The sequence below is a fragment of the Dromaius novaehollandiae genome, chromosome 5, assembly GCF_036370855.1.
Source record: "Dromaius novaehollandiae isolate bDroNov1 chromosome 5, bDroNov1.hap1, whole genome shotgun sequence".
NCBI lineage: Eukaryota > Metazoa > Chordata > Aves > Casuariiformes > Dromaiidae > Dromaius > Dromaius novaehollandiae.
Window position 1 is genome coordinate 51080282 of NC_088102.1, and position 20400 is coordinate 51100681.

Below are 20400 nucleotides of genomic sequence, written 5' to 3' on the forward strand. Positions count from 1 at the left end.
ATACACCATATGCTGTATTTCAGAACCAGACAACTCCTGGGGAAGAGAAGCCTGTAAAAAGGCTGTGATCCTAACAATGAAGTCACACTGAGCCCCTTCATCAAGTCTTAATGCAAGACTGAATTTAAAACATGGAATAATGACCCCAAAGGGGTCAAAATAAAGACCAGGAAACTCATCTCCAAATTTCCGTCTTACAGCAGCAATGCAATATACTGGTAGATTCTTCTGGAAAAGGGCCACAGTGCAGAGCCAAATACATCCTTTAACATCAGTTTGTCCACAGTAACATAAAAAATGAGTTTCAGGATCTCAGACAAGAGGGTTGCTCATCTCGTATTTGTTTGGGTAGTTGCAGTTGCATCATTAATGCAGCCTATTTTTAATTATGCCACTATCTCTATATTAGCTTCAATTTCAGCTTCTGCATTTGTTTTATAGGATCAATTTAATGAAACAGCTGCTCTTTTGGAGAGCAAAAGTCATACAGATATAGTTGCATTATTCAGTATCTGCTTTAAAAGATTAAATATCAAACCATCCTACAATCAAACATTTCAATTATCATATAACTAAGATATACTAATAAACCTGCCTGTCATCTTGACCTATGCAGGATATGCTTAGTAGTAACATTCCAGGCAGAAACAGTGCTCAACTACAAAGAACAGCACATAAGCTATAGAGCACCAGATGTTACTTTAATCATAATTTGAGTTCTGAGATGAGGAGAGGGAAAAAAAATAAATAAAATAAATAAATAAAGCAAACAACAGATTTAAGAACTCCTAAATACAAAAGTGGCAACATTTTCATAAAAAACATTTTCATAAAATTTCATAAACAGTAAGTACTTAGTTTCAAATGTTTCGCCTGAATTTCAGAACAGAACAGAATCACAGAATGGTTGAGGTTGGAAGGGACCTTTAGAGAGCATCTAGTCCAATCCACCTGCTCAAGCAGAATCACTCAGAGCAGGCTGCTCAGGTGTCCAGACAGTTTCTGAATATCTCCAATGATGGAGACTCCACAACCTCTCTGGGCAACTTGTTCCAGTTGTCAGTCATCCTCAGAGTAAAAAAAAAAAAATTTTCCTTAGATTCAGATGGAACTTCCTGTGTTTCAGTTTGTGCCTGCTGCCTCTTGTCCCATCAGTGGGCACCACTGAAAAGAGTCTGGTCCCATCGTCTTTACACTCTCCCTTCAGATATTTATACCCACTGATAAGATTCCCCCCTCAGCCTTCTCTTCTCCAAGCTAAACAGTCCCAGCTCTCTCATATGAGAGATGCTCCAGTCCCTTAATCATCTTACTGGCTCTTTGCTAGACTCACTCCAGTAGCTCCAATTCATTAATTCCTAAAGGAGACAATATTTGCACCACATTGAATTCTAAAAACTATCCATAAGCCCTTGTCAAAAAAAAAAAAAAGTGTCATTACTGATAGCATGATTCCAAAGATGCCAGTATAACTTAACAGCTGCACAGAAACAGATGCAGCTCTGACATTTAGTCCAGAACTGCAAGACTTAATCCTTTCAAGTGCTTTTATCTTCCTCCTACTACAGGTAACATTTGGGCAATGACCTTAATCAGTTGTTTCCATGTCTTCCACCTGCATTAAAACAGTGTACATGCTGATAGCAGAAGTAAAGGAAGCGATCCAGATATAGAAAGACAAGGAGGTTAAAACAAACATACACACACACAGAAACATCCCCCACACACAACGCACCAAACAGAATAGGTCATCAAGCAGCACATGATACCGAAAAATCACAGCCTATTAAAGAATAGGAAACTGTTGTGATTTCACAGTTTTTTAGATGTAAATGCAATCAGCTCTAAATGGGAATTAATTCTTAAATAACAGCTTAATGCTAAATGAAATGGGACAAAGATTCTTTGATTTCAAAAGATTCTTTTTGGTGCAGCTCTGACGATCTAACTAAGTAAGGGTTCCATTTCATAGTGAACAGAGAAACTCACTGCAGTTTTCCAGCATGATGCGCCAGCTTAGGAGGGGCTGAAACTGAAGGACCTGCAGGAGTTGAGGTAAGCACAGCTGCTGGTGGAGCCAGAGAAGATGGATCACCAGCATCAGCTGGTATTTCAACCGCCTTCCAGTCCTGTCCTTCTTCTACCAGCAGGCCAATTAGTGAGCCCAAGCGTACATTTTTACTTCCTTCTTCCACCTAAATTTAAGGCAATGAGAACATTAAAGTTATATATTGCACTGTCTAGAGTAGTATGATTGAAAAAGGGTAGATGTGAAAATTTCAGTCATATTCATGACACTTCGTCAGGAAAATATCTCCAGTTTTATCCCTGCTATTAATAATGAAAACTCGTGACTGAAATTAACAACAGTTGCTATTATAAAGTATCGAGAAATATTAACTTATGTCCCCAAATCCCATACATCTGAAGTTAGGACGCAGAATTCAAAGTGAGCAAGTTACAGGCTACTGAGTATCTCTAAGAATGAATGCATGCTAGCTACTGAAAATGAACGTGAATGGCTAATCTTTGGCAACTACGTTTGAAAATTTTGAGCTAGATAGAGCAACTGTACCTTGAGATATCTACACCATACCTAGCATTGTTGCACTTTAAAACACAGCCTTGTAAGTTCAGAAGCTAAGGGATAAACAAAAAAAGAGACCAAAACCCACAGCAAGAGTAGTGCCCCAATACTTCTTTTTGAAAAGATAACATTTGCTTCCTGCTCTAACTTCTCCCCATAAAATCCGACTATTTTAACACAATTCGTGCCAAATAACGAGTCAGTCCACGAGGAAAGTATAGCACTTTTGTGGTACGTAAATCACTGTTTTGGAGAACATCTGCACAGAAATCTTACAGAAAGGTAAATAAGATGTAGTTAGACAAGATAAGGCAGATTTGTCCTAGATGATACTTTTAACATTCCCCACCCCCCCCAAAAAAAAAAAAAAAAAAAAAAAGTATTTGTATCACAGCCAAAATAGCCCTGGGATTCTTTAGATCAAAGCATGGCAGCCACATCAATTTAACCACCTAACGAAGGGTTCTTCAATAGAGTAATCCTACATTCTTTAGAATGGCAGTGGAAGTGCAACTCTCTATGTCCTCAAAAGAAGCAACATTCCCAGGGCATCCGGCCAGATGGCAAAATAGCCTTTTGGGACCACAGGCAGGCAGACGCCAGCTATATTGTACAGGCCCAAATAGAACTGATCTCTAAACAAAGGAAATAGATGTTCAATCTCTGCCACAAAGCCATACTGAGCTTACATACCAGCCCCCTTTGAGACAAGGGTATCTGTAATGCCGACATTTTGCAAACCACTATTAGGCATTCAGAAAACCTAAACTAAAAAACAGAAACAAAGCAAAAATATACAGAGTATAAGGTAGCATATTGTTCTAATTACTTCAATCAGATTTTTCTAGGTCCTTAGCAGTCTAATAAATAAGACCAAACACTGTAAACTGTAGAGGCTGCAATAGGCAGATGCAAACACGAGAATTTTATTACTCCTATCTAGGTTTGCTGTCTGCACACTGCTCTGATACTAACCCTACTAGTAGTACATTTCAGATTTCACAGGATTTTCCTTCTCTCTCCTCAGAAGGAACAACACTAAACCAAAGCAGGAACAGGAAAGCCAAGCCAAGTATGTTCTGATAAAACATTCCACATTTACAATTTTGTCAGTCCACTTCCCTCCCTGCTCCCAAATACCAGGTTAATTTTGGTATAACTCTTAAATAGCAGTTATTACATGAAAAATCCCTAAGATTTAGATCAATATTTCTTGTGCTGATCTCTTGATGCATTCTTCTCCATTAATATTCTGAACATCTTAGCTGCATTTGAGAGAAAAAGTCTGAAGTGCCAGTCAAGACTTGATGATATTCTGTTTTTATTGAGATGAGTTTAAAGTACCTGGGGACACAGAATGGCAACCAAAAATCCTGAACCGATTAGGCTAATACTGAAAAATCCTATCACAGAAAGGCCTACTAATAAGCAGATTTGTGTCACTCCACACAAAAAGCACCGCCAGAAGCTATTCATATCAAATTACTGCCACTCAAAATCAAATAAAACAGCAGCTTGAAGTCAGTGCAAACACAACATACTTGATCTAATCATCAAAACTCAAAAACTGGGGAAAAAACAGAAACCAACGATAAATATATGACATACCAAGATTTTTCACTTTAATAGTTTTATAGGATTGTCATTCTTTGCACTGAACAAGGCATTTAGAAAACGAAACATGTTATCAAGTCAGCATAACACTCAGATATTTTATTCTGAACATGAGTCCAACAACATACCAATGACAATGCAAAACAGGCACAACCCATAACTTTAAAATACTTTCCACAACACACTAATACTTTATATATATTAAAATTTATAATTTTTCTTAAACAGAATGGGAATAGACCAATTTTTTGGCATGTGTTCTCTTTCCTTTAGAAAGGCTTGCATGTGCAATGACAAACACTTCTATTTTTATAAGCAGTCTACATATTGTAACTGAATAGACCAATAAACATCACAACACCTTTGTGGTGTCATGTCCTTATTATGATTTTGATATCAGAGCACTTTAATGGTGCTACAAAAACACATGCAGAAATCCAACAGAGTTGAACAAACATGCAGGAATGTTTCTAGTTCTTAGACTTTTTTATGACCCAGCATTACATGAGCATTCAAAGCCATTAATGCAGTCAAATCTCACTCTTTATAGTGGGCCTACCATGCTTTTTCTGATATTCATCACTCCTGAAGATGAACAATTATGTGAAAACTCCAGTTTGCCTTATTTTTCTGTGATCAGAGTTTATGCTAAAAATGTGTGTTTGTGTGTGCATGTACAACTTTATTTTAAACACACAGCCTTTGCAGCCCAAAAACTAAGAGACCCAAAAAGTTATTATTTTGCTTAATTTTTCATCTCCTGGATTTTTGACTCATGACTTCTTCATTCTCAGAATTCACAATACCAGAAGGAGACCCCTCTGCATAAAATCTCCACAAACTCTTGAACCTCATATACAGAAAGAGCTGAACCAGAAGTATTGTGAAGCTACTTCCTCTGTGTAGCCACATATCCAAGATGAGTCAAAACAATCTTAACTTTGCTGACATAGCAACAAAGCATAGATGTGCCAGGATAGGGAGAAAGTTTGGAGGAGATTATTCATCTGAATACTTAAAGTCCCCTCTGAGCTGTTGTCACAGCAGTACAGTGCTTTAGACACAGACACACTCATCAAGGTAAATGTTTTTCCCCTATACTGGTGAGAAATACAGCAGGAACTTACACTGATCCACTTTACAGGTGAACTTTTATACAAAGTACTTTCAGCTCATACCCATTGTCATGAAACATTTAGGGCATGATTGATAAAACAGTAACGGATATTAAATATTCAGAACAATCATTCATCCTCTGTTCTCAGTACAAATTGAACTACAGTATTTTAGAGAAAAAATAGGCAGCGTTAATTTAAGAAGTAACTCTACTGAAAGAATAATCACCATCCTGAAATTGCCCTAAAAACTTTTATTCACTCATTTAAGTTTTTACTGCATTTTATAGTGAAACAGATTTGATCATTAAAGAGAGATTCAGAGAAAAAAGGAATAGAATATATGCATGTGTTTCTCTTTTATTTTGCTCTTTCTTAAACCATATATACTGCACTGTACAATCAAGAAGAAAAAACCTTACAAAATAATGAAACTCCCCATTAATTTAATCTAATGAACATTACATCTTTCAGAGCATAAAACAGAGCTTTAGGCACATAGTTTGTGCTTATCTGACTCAATTTTCCCATTCTGAACTCAGAACTGTAATTGCCACCAGTGAATATAAAACCATTTTGCATTTCTTTTAGGAAGTGAGTAAACTTGAGCCAATGCTGTCAACTCAAATGCATTACGCTTATTCCTAATTTCTCCATACCATATCTAAAACTAAACAACTCAAAACTTTCGAATATTCTTTGGAAGGATAGTTTTCCCTTCCAACAAGAAATCATCTCCCCCATCCACAAACCTGAGAGCTTTATGTTATAAATATCACACAAAAATCTACTAAATACCTAATACAGCACTGGATACTGCAGAAGGAATATTAAGGATCATACTCGAGATACGAAAAAAAAAAAAAAGTCAGTGAATTTCAGATCCTATTGCTCCCCTGTTATTTCACTTCCCAAATACACCAGGTTTATGTAATTCTACAGTTTTCAAGAGACCAGAATAAGATCTGTGCCTACATTTACTCCATACTCCAGTATGCATGCTATTTAAAAAGCTCATCATTTCTACATTCCAGAAAGGATGATTAGCAGAGCCATTAAAGATCAGATCTAGATAAAAATCTCTTCATGCTACTCCAGTAAAGCTGCCTCTCTTGCCCTAAACAATCTGAGAGACATTACAGTTATTTGCCATCTCCTCCTCAGACCCAGCTCTCAGTGTCTGATTGTTCCTGGATTTGTGGATATCTTGACTAAGGTTGAATGTCACTGCTCCACAATACTGCCTCCATCATGTAGTTGCTGGAGAAGTCTGGTTTTCATCCATAGTGTGCCCCCCCCTCCAAAAAAAACAAAAAAAAACAAAAACAAAACAAAAAAACCCCCACCACAACAGCAAAATACATGTGAGAAAATTTTGCAATACATTCAGAATATAAAAGAGGAAACAGGAAAAATACAACTTTTGAAATACTAATGCTACCACTAGTTACTGGGAAACACTACTAAAGACACTTGGCACATCAATACCAGTGTTCACTGCTCTTAACATCTCTCAGGGAGTCATTCTAACAAATCTAACAAAACAGCATCTGTGAAGAAAGAATAAGAACTTCATATACAGGGAAAAAAAAAAAAGAAGAGATTACACACTTTGCTACTGAGGCTATTAGATGCAAAATAAGTTTCAGAAACATTCCAAATTTAAGACAATTAAAGATAGCAGAAGCATCACTCACCTAGCAGTTCTTAAAATAATGATATGAGAACTAAAAATGGATTTGAAAATTTGTCTGATGTGAGATTTTTCCCTGGAATAGCAAAATATACTCTGAAATTATTAGATGAGTTGCTCCACAGCTGAACACAAAAACTCAGGAGTTTCAATGTCTATTTCATCAAGGTGCCAGAAAAAAAAAAACCAAAAAAACCCCCCAAAAACCCAAAAGTCCAACTGGGGAAAATTATTATTAAACAATGAAAATTAGAAGAATGAAAAATTTTAAGAAGTTCTTATTCATTTATACAAATTACTGTTTAAAATACGAATTATCTTGCAGAAATTACACTCAAATGATAATTTCTTATGAGATGCAAGTACTGATAGACTAGCATGCTTCACTTAACAGCTGTTGCATCTTACATCCCCCTCTCCACAAAAGCACCTATTCTGATGTTTTCCCTTTTGCAAATGTTACCTTTGTTCACACAAAAAAGGAAGATGCTAAGCTTACCATCTCTTCTTAAAAATCTCCCATACAGAGAAAAGTACTCTCCTTTTTACAAATGATAAATATATGCTGTTGTAAGAAAACGCAACTGCAGCAGGGATAAGCAACCTAATATACCAACCCAACCAGCTTTTGTGACAGCAGCAGAAACAGAAGTCTCACTGTAGGCAGGTGAGTCCAGTACACCAACTGCTCAGGAAACTTGTATTTATTATGTCCATTCTATGTTTTCTGATATAGCTAGATTGCAACTAATATGTGTATGCATATACTTCTGCAATCCACACCTCCTGTGTGGATATTCCCTACGAAAGACCAACCTGACCAAATGACATAGCATCTTCTATAAAACAGTTTGCTTTCAACAGCATTTTCTTTCAGACCATAATCTTAGTTCTTTATAATTGTAGGACAGTTACTAAGGTAACACTGTTTAGCTGATAACCTTCCCATATGATTGGTATCTCCTATAATTTTAATTGAACTACTGTTTTAGAGCAGGACCCAACTTTCACAGATCTAGCCAAAGAAAAGGAGCAGAGAACTGGGATAATTATTTTTCACCTTCAGGATAGTACCTCAGTAAGGAAAATTGTTTTAACACTGCGTAAGATGTTGAGAAATGGATAGCAAAGGATGGATGGTACTGTGATTAAGCCACTGATCTTAAATTAATAAGGGAATTCAAATCCCTGCCTGTGCATGAGTCTCCTCTGTGACCTCACTGCAGTAATCCACATTCTCTATTCCTTAGATGCCCATTTGTGAAATACTACATTACTGCAAGAGAGTTTAAAAAAAACTAAAATTGTTAAGAACAAGCAACTATACTGTTTTAGAACTAGAAATTATTTCAGAAGAAAGGATCCATGCTGCTGTCTCTGCAGGCGCCTCCTCATACCACACCTTCCACATGTTTATCACGTTGCTGCCCAGCAAGCAGTTCCCAACCACCCTGGTCTGGGTGCAATCAAATCCTTCATTTACACTGCTAGGCTCAAGATCCCTGGCCAGCTTCTAATTAATTCCGCTCGGCACGTTTCCTATGTAAATTTATCCTTTGTGATAGCCAGTAACCAGAACTATTTACAGGAACCCAAATGAGATCGAACCAATGCCTTGCACACTGGCATTAACAGCTTCCTATCTCTTCTAGCAACCCCTCGACAAAGGTAAACCTAGAATTTATTTACTTTTATCATGAATACATCACACTGGTAACACAATGCCTTTGAGACATCATTTCCTCCTTTGTTATTTCTGCTTGATATGTTCTAATGGTTTATAATAGATCTTTTCATTATTAGTCCCTAAAGTGCATGATACAGTTCACAGAAGAAAAGCGCAGAACTATTTCAGTCAAGAAGAAAATACCAAATTCGCAAACACAAAATGAAAAATAACTAGACAGATCTCTCTGGCAGAAGAGGCTCCAAGATTACATAGGATTTTGTAATCCTAAACATGAGTCAGTGCAGACACTGCTGCAAAAAAGAAGGCCAAGAGAAGGGGGCCATATGTTACATTTATCCAAGAAGTGTTTTGCCCTCTGAAGTGATGAAAAGACTTTAGATAGAATATTTAATCTAGTTTAGAGAACCATACTTCCAACAAAAATTGTTAGAGAGAGCCTGAAGAATCATAACAGCACAAAAGGGGTAAGAGATTTAAAAAAATCCTTTTGAGGTTGAAAAATTTAGTTTTTTTTCAATCTTGCAAAAGAGAATACCATGCAAAGACAGATTAAGAGTCATTCAATACATAAATGACTGTGATATATGGAATAGTAATCAGCTGCTCTTCGTGGCCACTGTAGTAAGAGAATTGGTAAGTCAGCTTACTTTTGTACAATGATTTACTTTCAATGATTACGAAAATTTTTTTTTAATGTGAATATAAAATAGCGTCATAGTACCTGAGGAGTCTCTGTCAGGAAATAGTCTAGGTAAATTTGAGCCGCCTTCTGTATCAGTAGTTGCATTAGTAATGACTTACTGTTTTTGAACCTACACATCTATAGCTCCTGGACACAGCACCTTACACTGCCAAATTTCACCCCTTTTTATCCATCCTGTCTTCAGAATTATCCGCTGCTTCCCATTCCGATCATATTCTGATCTTCTGTATTATTTCCCGGGTTTGTACAGCAAGCTAAGCCAGTCAACCTCTCTACTTTTCAGAACTACAAACAGAGTTAAGTGCCAAGGACAATAACCGCTATATTTTCTGGAAAAACTTTACTGGTAACACTTGTGGACACAACAAAAACACAGCCCTCAAACACCCTAATAAGTCCATTGAAAGCCAGTCCCAAGCTTTTTACATTCTTCTTCCAGCTTTTCATGCAAATTTAACCGATTGTGAAATGCTTGCATTGACATATGAAATGGTGGAACATAGCAAACACCAAGAAGACAGATATTTAAATTTCAGAGCTATTTCATTTTTTCTGAATATACTATATTCAGAATACTGAATATTCTGAGTATCCTGAATATACATTCTGAATATACTGAATAAATCCTATTATATTTCAATTGAATGTTATTAAGCTTTTGATAGTCTCACTACTAAAAATTACATTTATATAAAGCAACATTTGCAGGGCAGTGTTTGATACATGTTTTTAATGTGGAACTACAGAACAATCAAATCTGATTTTTATATAGTTCAACAACTACTTAGAGTCATTAATATAAGCATTCATGCTCAGGAACACAACTGAAATACTGGATATCATCTCCACATAAGGATTTAGAATATTGCACAGAGTTAGAAAAATCTTAAACTTCTTGTAGTTACTTTTGGATCAAAAGATAGGATTATATGGAGCTAAAATGGATGAAGAACAACTTTTTTCAAAAGAGAGTTATGGATTAGTTAAAATCTTATTTAAACTTGACAAGAAATCATTGCTTCACCTTTACACAATTTCCAATACTAAAATTAAAAATATTTTTAAGTACATTTCCCCATAAACACAGTGGAATTCTTATTTTTTTCTTCCTGCATTTCAGATGCATTGTATTCTACAAAATATTTATAATCTAATATTTGACTTCCGTAAATCAGGAAGAAAAGGATTTTATAGACTAAAAGGAATCACATTTCATTTTGAAATCAGATTTTTATACTATCATCAGGTTCTGAAAAACTATTTTAAGAAAAAGCTAACAACATTGGTATGCAGATTATGAGTTAATATCCCTTTAAACAGATGACAAAACAAAAATAACCATTTTAAAGAGTATTATCTTTCATATTATCTTAAATAATGGTAAAATTAAAATGATAAAATGTTTCTACCATATGGTAGAATTTTAATGGTAAAATGTTTCTTTAAATAGTAATTTTAAATGGTAAAAATGTTTCTACCGTAGAACATAAAGGATGTCAGGGAAGCAGAGAAAACTCAGTGAAGACCTGCATCTCCCCAGTTCATGTTAATGAGTATTTACTTAATGAAAATGTATAGGGTAAATTCCTCTGAGCAGGACACTTACCTTAGGAAAATGGTAATGGTGATTATGAAAACACTCATATGAATAGAATGCCTAAATTGGAGGAACATTCCAGTTAAATATCGAAATAATTCTTAAGCTCAAAACTCCTGTGAGACAAAATATAACCCCAAAACTAATTATAAAACAAAAAACATTTAGAAGCCCGCATTAATCTTGCCACCTACTCACTAACATTCTTTTTAATTGTATGTCGCTGATCTGCAATGAGAGCAATTTTCACATTACAAAAAGCACAAGCACAGGCTGTCAAAGCCACTGAAATGGCTCTATGAATTGTTGTGTCCTTCCTGAGGTGCTAGGAATTGTTGGTTAGTGATTCCTGATAGCATTAAAAATTCAAAGTATATGTTAGCCGCCATGCAACTGAAAAATATGAACGATTCTAGAAGACATTCATTACCATACCGTGCAGATCCAGCCCAAAGGTAATTAGATCTGCCTATTGAAATGTGGTTGAGACCACACAGACTACCTATCACTGTTTCTTATTTAAGCATGACAATTAACTCAATATGAAAGAGAAATAAAACAAAACCCGTTAATGTACAGGTCTATCTGACTAATACTGTGAACTATAATATATTATAGATTGAAAGATCTTTTTAAGCTTTGCATGTGAAAGATGGAAACAACATATGAAAGCAAGTAGAATGTTTATAGTGGTGTATTTATCATGAGTGATCAAGTCTTGCACCATAAAGGCAACTGCAAATATAGGTTCTTCTGTCTGATTAAAAAAAAAAAAGTTATCAATATTGTCACATGCATCACTGCCTCTTGCCACCACCATCCACATGAAAGGTTAAAACCATTCTAAAGTGATAATACCAGGTGAATCTATTTTAGTAATGAAGTGTCAAGACTTTAAAAGAAAGAAAACAAACACCACAGATAAAACAGATCACAGATAGTGATCCCTATTTTGAGAGAAACAAACTGACACAGAGTTCGGTAACTTGTCTACAGAGAGGCAGCAAGACCAATCTCTGCCCTACTCATAAAAAATACTAATTTAATTCCTTGATTGTCAGATTACATTAACTACAAGAGTTTGTCTTCCCCAGGAAGAAATATATTTTCCACATTTACTTACCTATGCCTTTTTTATTTTACTAGATCTACCAGTGCCAAGAATGTGCAAGAAAAGCTATTTGGAAATTCCACATAGGAATCAGGGAGCTGAGAAAGGAAGAGGGAATAGGGAAGACTCTCACTCTTGTGGTTGGAGGATCTGTCAACCACCAGATAAAATTCCTGAAAAGCTCATTTTAAGTGTATTACATTATAGGAATTATCTATTATTTTCAGACTCTCAAGCCAATATCCAGACAGCTGTCAGTAGCAGATGTTCTACACCGCATCTGTATGATACTGCCCTCTATCTCAATCATCTGTCTTCCATCTGAAAAGTTTGTGTGAACACTCTCTGAACCACTTAACAATCTGCAAGTTTAGTTCTAAACTGGTGATAGAGCCAACTTACTTTGATTAAGCTGTCCATATGGGATAATGAAGCACTACAATTGCTCTGCAGTCAGAGCTCATTCTTCATATCAAACCTCTTCAATGTAATTTTTAAAAATGCAGGAAATTAAAGAATTACCATCTGGGTCAGTCCATCTAGTATGACGTTTCAGCTTCAACAATGGCCAACGCAAGAGAATCTGGCATGGAAAACCACACATCCTGGGTAAAGTACAATCTGATATTCCACACTACAACTAATTGATAGCAGCTTGTTTTCCTCTAACTCAAAGCAAGAGTTGTAATAAACTGCGCTGTTTCATGGACAAAACTCATAAGGAACAGAACATATAAAATAATGTAACTCAGTCCTACTAACTGAAAATCCATTAAATACATATAGTTTAGTAAATTTAGTAGTCCAGTACTTGTACTGATATAAACATAGCAATTACTTTTCATTAGGAATGCAAGCAAGTGCATTATTTTGAAAGCTGAGAAGAAGGAAAGTTAACTACTTTTGAGTGGAAACACTAAATGACATAATCAAAACAAATTACATCATCCTGCTCAGAAAGACAAAATTCCTACCAGTATTTTAGCCAATATGCCATCATCACTTGATTCCATGGTAACCACTGCTTTGTCCGTTTCAATTTCACACAAAGCATCTCCAGCATTCACTGTTTCACCTGCAAAATACACCAAAACTTGAGAATACTTACTCTAAACTTCCTTTTGGTTCTACTTAACTATAGAAGACAGACGTTTAACCACATAATACTAACATTTTACATTCTTAATACTTTCCCTAGGTAGTAGATATCCAGGCAAAAAAAGATCATTAATTTATATAATCTCTTTCATTTTCAAATAAAAGCACTAAGATTCAGAGATAAAGACTGCAGCAGCAGAACACTGACATAATTCATTAAGTTTCAAATGGCCACATTTAAAGTAAGTTTTCCAAGAGGAAGCGCACACACAATGAAATCAATTTGCACAAGATGACAAATCGGTAGCACAACCAAGAATAACACCCTCAACCTTCCATATTCATTGCTAGCCATAAATCAGAGCAAGCTATTTAAAGCTATGATTTCTAAAATACTAATAACAGAAATTGTTGTCTGTGACTAAGTATTATTTTGGTACTCTAACAAAGATTGACACAGTTAACAGTTCCCTAATTTGTATGCACACTATTAAACACATACAAATAAAAATCTCGATAAATTGAATCATTTCAAACAGCAAGCCCACAAGCTTGCTTCCTAAACCTCTTACATAGCCAGAGAAAGGTCTTTTTGAAAAACCCACATTTTATGAAATAAAAATATGTGTAAGTGTTAAAAGTAGCTTTTTCTATATCACACAAGTCTATAAGTAGAACTGTTTTGAAGTATACCTTTCCTCTGCTTTTGAGGAATATATCTATCTGCTGGTGCATGATAAAAATGCTATGAGTCTAGATTCGTTCAGCAGATGAACAGTGACTAGACAATCAACATTAAATTGAAACTACATTGGAAAACCTTGACCTTGTTGAATGTTTTGGCCTCCAACAAAATGATACGCTTTTCCTTACAGAACACTGAAAAAGAAGGACAATACATACAAACCTAACACAAGAATGTATTTTTAATATAAAGTAAGATCTTAATAATCCACCAGCACAATAAATGCTGCAATAGTATTATCTGTTTAAGTATTTCATTTAATTATTCCTGTCACTGTCTGCAGTGCTTAAGCATCAGAAGAAAATCTTATTTAGAGGTTCACATGTTACAGCCTGTATTTAGCTAAGTGAAATAAAGCCATCTTTTTAGATTATTTCCTGGTCTAGGACTAACTGAACAGAAAGAAGCGAAAAAAACAAGCGTTACATGATTCAAGTGACCTCTGCAGTGGTAAAGAGCGAAAACATTCAAACCTCAGTCAACTACATAATGCATAATTTTAGAAGTTAAAAATGTTCCTATTCTGGAACTTGGCTAGGGAGGAGACAAACACTTGATTATTTAATGTAATAATCTAATTGCCACACTGCACTTCACAATAATTAGAGCATAAACAATTTACGAAAGAAAGCCAAAATTCCAGGGTTTATATCAGTGGTTTAATTCCACTAGATGATTAATTCAAGTGGCCTGTACATCAGACCACTAGGCAAGTATTTCATAGACACTATCAAACTGTTGTGCAAATTCTGTAACCTACTGAGCTAAGATAGGTAAGCATAAAGGAGCTTAACTCCATATCTCAATTGTCTTTCCCCAGCCTGCAAACAGCGTGTAAATGTTTTGTACCACTCAAAGCAGTCTCAGTGCTAAACACAACATGCAGTAGTAACTCCAACAGTGTAAGCTAGCCAAAGTAAATACCTTCATGCATGCATTCATTTCCCACAATGCATCTCCTAACTCAGGTACATGAGGCTGTTTACAGACTCCTAAGGACTCCCTTCCACACGGAAGAAAAGAGGAAGTCTTCAGGTAACCGGACAAACCACTTTTCCCCCTACTTTTCTGTTAGTGTTTTATTGCAGCAGCAAGAAATGGCCATAGATTGGGGAGGAAAATGATCAAATGCAGTTTTAAGAAGACTATTTCACAGCAGCCTTCAAAAAAAAAAAAAAAAAGAAAAAATCAATCTCATGTGTGTTTCAGTACCTAACCGCAATAGAAAGGACCATAGTTTTCTCAGTAGAGACAGCAAAATTTGTGATATCTCCTGATGTAATTGACATTTTCATGTCAATTACAAATCAGATTTCCCAATAGAGAAGATTAGAAAGAATAGAGGTTTGCTGAGAAAAATTTTTGTTCTTGTGCTTTCTAATAAAAAAGCAGTATTTGGCAACAAGATTTGCCTGAACAGCAGCTCTCTGAGAACTATTATATATAAAACACTAAAAATGCTGTGCACACGTGCACACTGTGATCAATTTCTTACAGCTAGATTGAATGATTAGGATCTTTATTAAAGCACAGTTTCCTCTAGGGGATCACATCCAATTGGCATTCAGCAGCCTATAGCCTCCATCTACTTACTAGCAGACAAGTATCCAAATCACAAGACAAACTGCATTTCTTGATGTACTCTTTGCAAACCAAATGAAAGTTGACCAAATATACTGAAGTCCCTGGAGGTGATGTCTCAGAAGAAGGTCAAGTTGCACTGTATGAGGAAACAACTAGTACTGTTGCTTATTCTGTTTTCTGCCCATGATAACAAGGGGAGTTTAGTGTTGATGAAAGATGATAGATTGGCAACCCTGGAGACTAAATTCATACATAATAAATAGAAGTTTTTAGAAACAGTTCTACTTTTAAGCAATGGTCTTTATTGCCCAGAGGAATTGATATGAAGCAGCATTAACGATGAGAGGAAAATAGTAAAGCTGTCAATTAAATGCAGTGTTTTTCCTTCTGCTGTAGTGAAATCATCTGCCTGTCCTGTGAAACTATAAAATGAAAACATTTGGTATTTACACAAAGAGCTGAAAAAATTATCAAAAGTAGTATTCTACTGGCCCCTGCTGGTCATACACAACCATCAGCTTTTTTCTCTCAATTGCTCTGAAGTACTTATTTTCTCATATATAAGATTATCAAACATTTATATTCACTAATGCCACTAAGCATAGATGATCAATTCACTGGAAGATGCTGCAGTTCTGCTCTGCAGGAAGAGCAAAAGCATTAGATCACTTTGCTTTCTTCTTCGAAACTTATGTTCCCATTTTCTTATGTTGTCATTACATTTATTCCAGATAGACAGAAAAAAGAATGTTCATGGGAATTAATTATGGTCACAGATGTGCCAAACAAGACAACGTCCTATATTCAGTTTTGGTCTTATTTCTAAACTGAAAGTAGAGCAATGAAAATCCTAAAATGGTTTCTATTAAAGTCCAACCATCGATAAGATTTGATGTTAATTAAAATACTTTTTTTTTTTCTTTTGGGTTGGGGTAGGGGGAAGAAGAGTAAGAAGAATCATCGTATAGCCATTGTGTCCTAAAATGTTTTTCATGAGGAAAACTTAATTTGTTTGTGTTGTGGAGCAAACTAGAATGCATTTCAACTCCCATGATACTGTTTTCTTTGTTTTCTTTTGCGATTTTAAATGCGATATTTAAAAATAAAAACTGAATTGTTTTATATGTTTAATGGATAGACTAAGAATGACTAATGGATAGAAAAAAGACTTCCGGTTGTTCCTTACTCTCTGCGTAACCTTGGACTTGTTACTTTATTAACTGAAGCTTCAAGTTTTGGTTAACTTTGGAGCAATTACTTTTTACAAATTGACACTGCTGTATTTTTCTGAGTACGTTCTTCAGAAATTCTTACCAAAAGTTTTACAAGCAAAATCTCATGTCCATTATGAGAGGACCTCTGAGGTATAAAGTCACTGTCTTTCCATCCCTGCAACATATTTAAAACAGCACAAGCAAAGTACTCTAGTAGTATGGTGACGGAGGCCATACCAACATTTACAGGGTAAGCCAAAAGAAAGAAAAAACTTATTCAGGCAGAAAAGTTAATACACGTTTAGGTCATCAAATTGTGTCTATCAAAGTTAACAGGCTTCAAGAGATTTTCTTTTCACCAGGTATGTTTAGCTCTCTATAACAAAGCTAAAAACGTGGAGGACGACACATTGTTACAGTCATCTAAAACTGCAATGCATCCCATACTAACTGTCACCATTATGATTCCCATTTTTCCCTGCAATCCATTGCTAAAGTCAAAATCCAGCCTTAATTTTAAACTGGATAGGAGAAAGGGGAGGGGGGATGGGGAGAAAGTTCTCCTAACAGAACAGGGAGTGCTGAATCTTCTACAGATCACATTCTACAGATCTACAGATTACATACAACCTATGTGAAGACAAAAAGTACTTCAGACTATTTATCTAGCTGCTCCAAATCATTTTGACAGAAGTCAGCTACTTTTCAGTTGTCAAAGTACAGACAGCTGAAGATAACTGAGGTCCCATAACATACTTTCATGAAAATTAATTAGATCATGAGGGTTTTTTTTGTTTTTTTGTTTTTTTTAATGGGAACAGGCCTCTTCTCCCCTATTTGGAAGTTGGGCTATGAAACAAATTTAAGGTTTCCTGTCAGCTTTAAGAGTAGACTATAATTTATGTATTAAGAAGCAAGTAATAACTTGCTTGCTTTATAGTTGTTAAATAACAACTTTAAAAATACTATGTCTTTCTAATGAATTGGAAAAACAAAACAGAGAGCCTCCCCAACATCAAAAGCTCTCAGGCAAAATTACTGAGCACCGTGACACTGGGAGAGACGAGGGGGAAGAGGGGTGAAAAAAGGGCCAACTAGCTGATTTTCCAGTGTCAACCCTGTAGAACAGTCTAGTGGAGACTTTTCAAAATATGATCATTACAACCCTCTGGAAGATAGTTCAAGGAAGAATGTTTAAAGAATCAACAATTTTAAAGCAGGGTACTGTTCAAAAAGAGAACATTCACGTACCAAACTTTCTGCTTCAAAGTAGTAAGGTGCAATCTGAAAGAACAATCTTATTCTTACAGACTAGCTTGAAAAAGCTAACAAAACACAGCAATGATAGCCTTAGAAAATGATGTCTCACCTTCCTTTTTTAACCATTTCACAATGTTTCCTTCTTCCATTGTAGGAGAAAGTGCAGGCATGAGAACTTTAATAGCAGGCGTACCTGTAAAACAAGCACATGATTATCTAAATTGGATACTTTTCCAGTGTAATTTTTTCTCAGTTAACTGCTTAACTCAAACAAGGCTTAAGCAGTGTATGAATCTGAAAGGTAGCTGAACATTTGCTAAAAAGATGGTCCTTTTCTAAAGGTTACACACAAACATACACTGTAAATGAAATTCAGAAGGGCACTGAGGAAAACAAGGCACAAAGTATAAATCCCATCTCTTATGCAGAGAAAAAGAATTAACTTGAATATGAACTCATAAATAATACATAACTACTAGGCAAATTGAACTCTGTCTTAAAAATAGGATATAAACACTTGGGGGCTTCAGATACTCATGTTGCCTCAGCTTTGATTCAATTAATTTTTAATTAAAACTCTCCCTAGGACCCAGTCTTAGTATGTTATTAAAAATAATACACACTAGCATTTCAAGTTACCTTCAGCTCAGCCTGACCTACTCAACAATACTGAGGTGGACTGAAGTGAAGCAAGGCTAGAGAACCTTTCTCCAACAGAAATGTAAATGCGCGGGTGGGGGGGGGAAATCAACAACCTGTCTGGAGTTCAAGCTGCAAGCTATAGCAAGGAGAATGAAAAAGCAGGCAAAAAATACAAATACGCATTAGAAAAGATCAGCAGCTAACACAACGCTGTGGCATTTCTGTGGAACGCGGAAGAAACGCCACAGATTTCAAATGCTGAGCCAACTAACACCCTCAATATCTACCACTGGAAAATTTAAAGGCCCAAAGTATCTTGTGTATCAGAGACATAAGCGCTAAGCCAATTCGCATTTTCATTTTCTTGGGCTTCCACATATGGCCATATATATGCTTAGTTCTGCTTCTGCCATATCCTCTTTAAGCAAAACCTTGGGTAAAATGCTGTGCCACAACCTCTCAAATACTCCAAGGCATGTACATGAATGAGAAGAGGCTCAAAGACAAGTTAGTAGGAAAGAGAGTTCACAGCACACACATGCTACTTGTCAGATCTAAGTAAGCCCAAAGGGGAAAAAAAAACAAAAACAAAAACCCAAACAAACGCACAGACGCATCTCGGTCCTCAAGAGAGGCCAGCACTGCTGCAACCACAGGAAACTGGGTGAAAGGCAGTTGCAAATTCCCTGCTGATGAACAGTGATGTGTTACAGAGGACAGTAAACTCCACTCACAAGATTCCTGACCATTTACCAGAATTTTCCTTCCTGGTTGTGCAGTATACCAGCAGTATAATTTCGCACATACGAGCAAAGTACCAGCCAGGCATCCTCTGCTCTGTCTCAGAGTACTTAACCATCCCCAGTCTTCTAGTCATGGGTATGCGCATGTGGGGATGGAAAGGGAGAAAAACAGAGAACATATTTAGCTAGCTGCTGGAATCCTTTCTGACTTGTGACCACAGGTTAGATACAGATATCTTAATTGTGATCACTGCCTTGATGCTGAACCAGAGTGTTAAGAACATGACAAGGCAAAGCATGTAATCCTATTCCCACAAAGTTGAAAAACCAAAGAAAGAAATGTCAATTCAGAGTCTTGAATTCCAAAAACAGCAGTACTGTGGGGTCTTCTCAGAAGACCTCACAAATGGTATATCATCTTCCTCCTCCTCTTTGCCCCAGGCTGTGGAATTTTTCCCAGATGAAAAAATGTATTTGTAAAATTAATAACAAAGCCCCTAATCCTAAGTAGCCCAGACACTGGTGATCCAACTCCTCCACAGATAAACTGTTTCAAAGTTTACCTACCCTTTCTGCTAGGAAACCACACTTAATATGCGGACTGGCATAGCTTAATTTCAAATGTCAGTGACTGGATCTTACATCTCTGTTGAAAAGACTGAAATATTTCTTATTACAGAGCACCTTCTCAAGGAGAAATGCTCATATACAGGGACCACATCAATTTTCAACCTTTTCTTCAACAAGCTGAACAAAAAGATCTGCAAAGTCTGAAGTATTTAAGCAGTACAAACCCACAGCCCATCCTGCTATGCTCTCTACTAGACACAGCTGGCCAGCCCATCGCTGCAGTCTGCCAAACATCTGCATCTGTTCAGTAAACCCATACACCAAGACAGAAGTTGCAGGACTGCACACCAGCAGGTTGAGTGCCACGTAAACGGGACTTCTTTGAGCACAGGACTCATGAGACAGCACATTTCTCAGCTGCGCTGTAGCACATG

General features: G+C 36.2%; 1 protein-coding gene across 1 annotated transcript in view; it reads right to left on the reverse strand.

Annotated features, from left to right (window-relative positions):
• Window positions 1–20400, reverse strand: part of PDHX (pyruvate dehydrogenase complex component X) — a 61950-nt gene that overhangs the window by 29617 nt on the left and 11933 nt on the right. Inside the window, exons 2-4 of the mRNA XM_026099969.2 lie at window positions 18121–18204; window positions 13085–13185; window positions 1990–2195 (exon numbers count right to left, since the gene is read on the reverse strand). Coding sequence (XP_025955754.1) covers window positions 1990–2195; window positions 13085–13185; window positions 18121–18204 — 391 coding nt within the window. The remainder of the gene's footprint in view (window positions 1–1989; window positions 2196–13084; window positions 13186–18120; window positions 18205–20400) is intronic.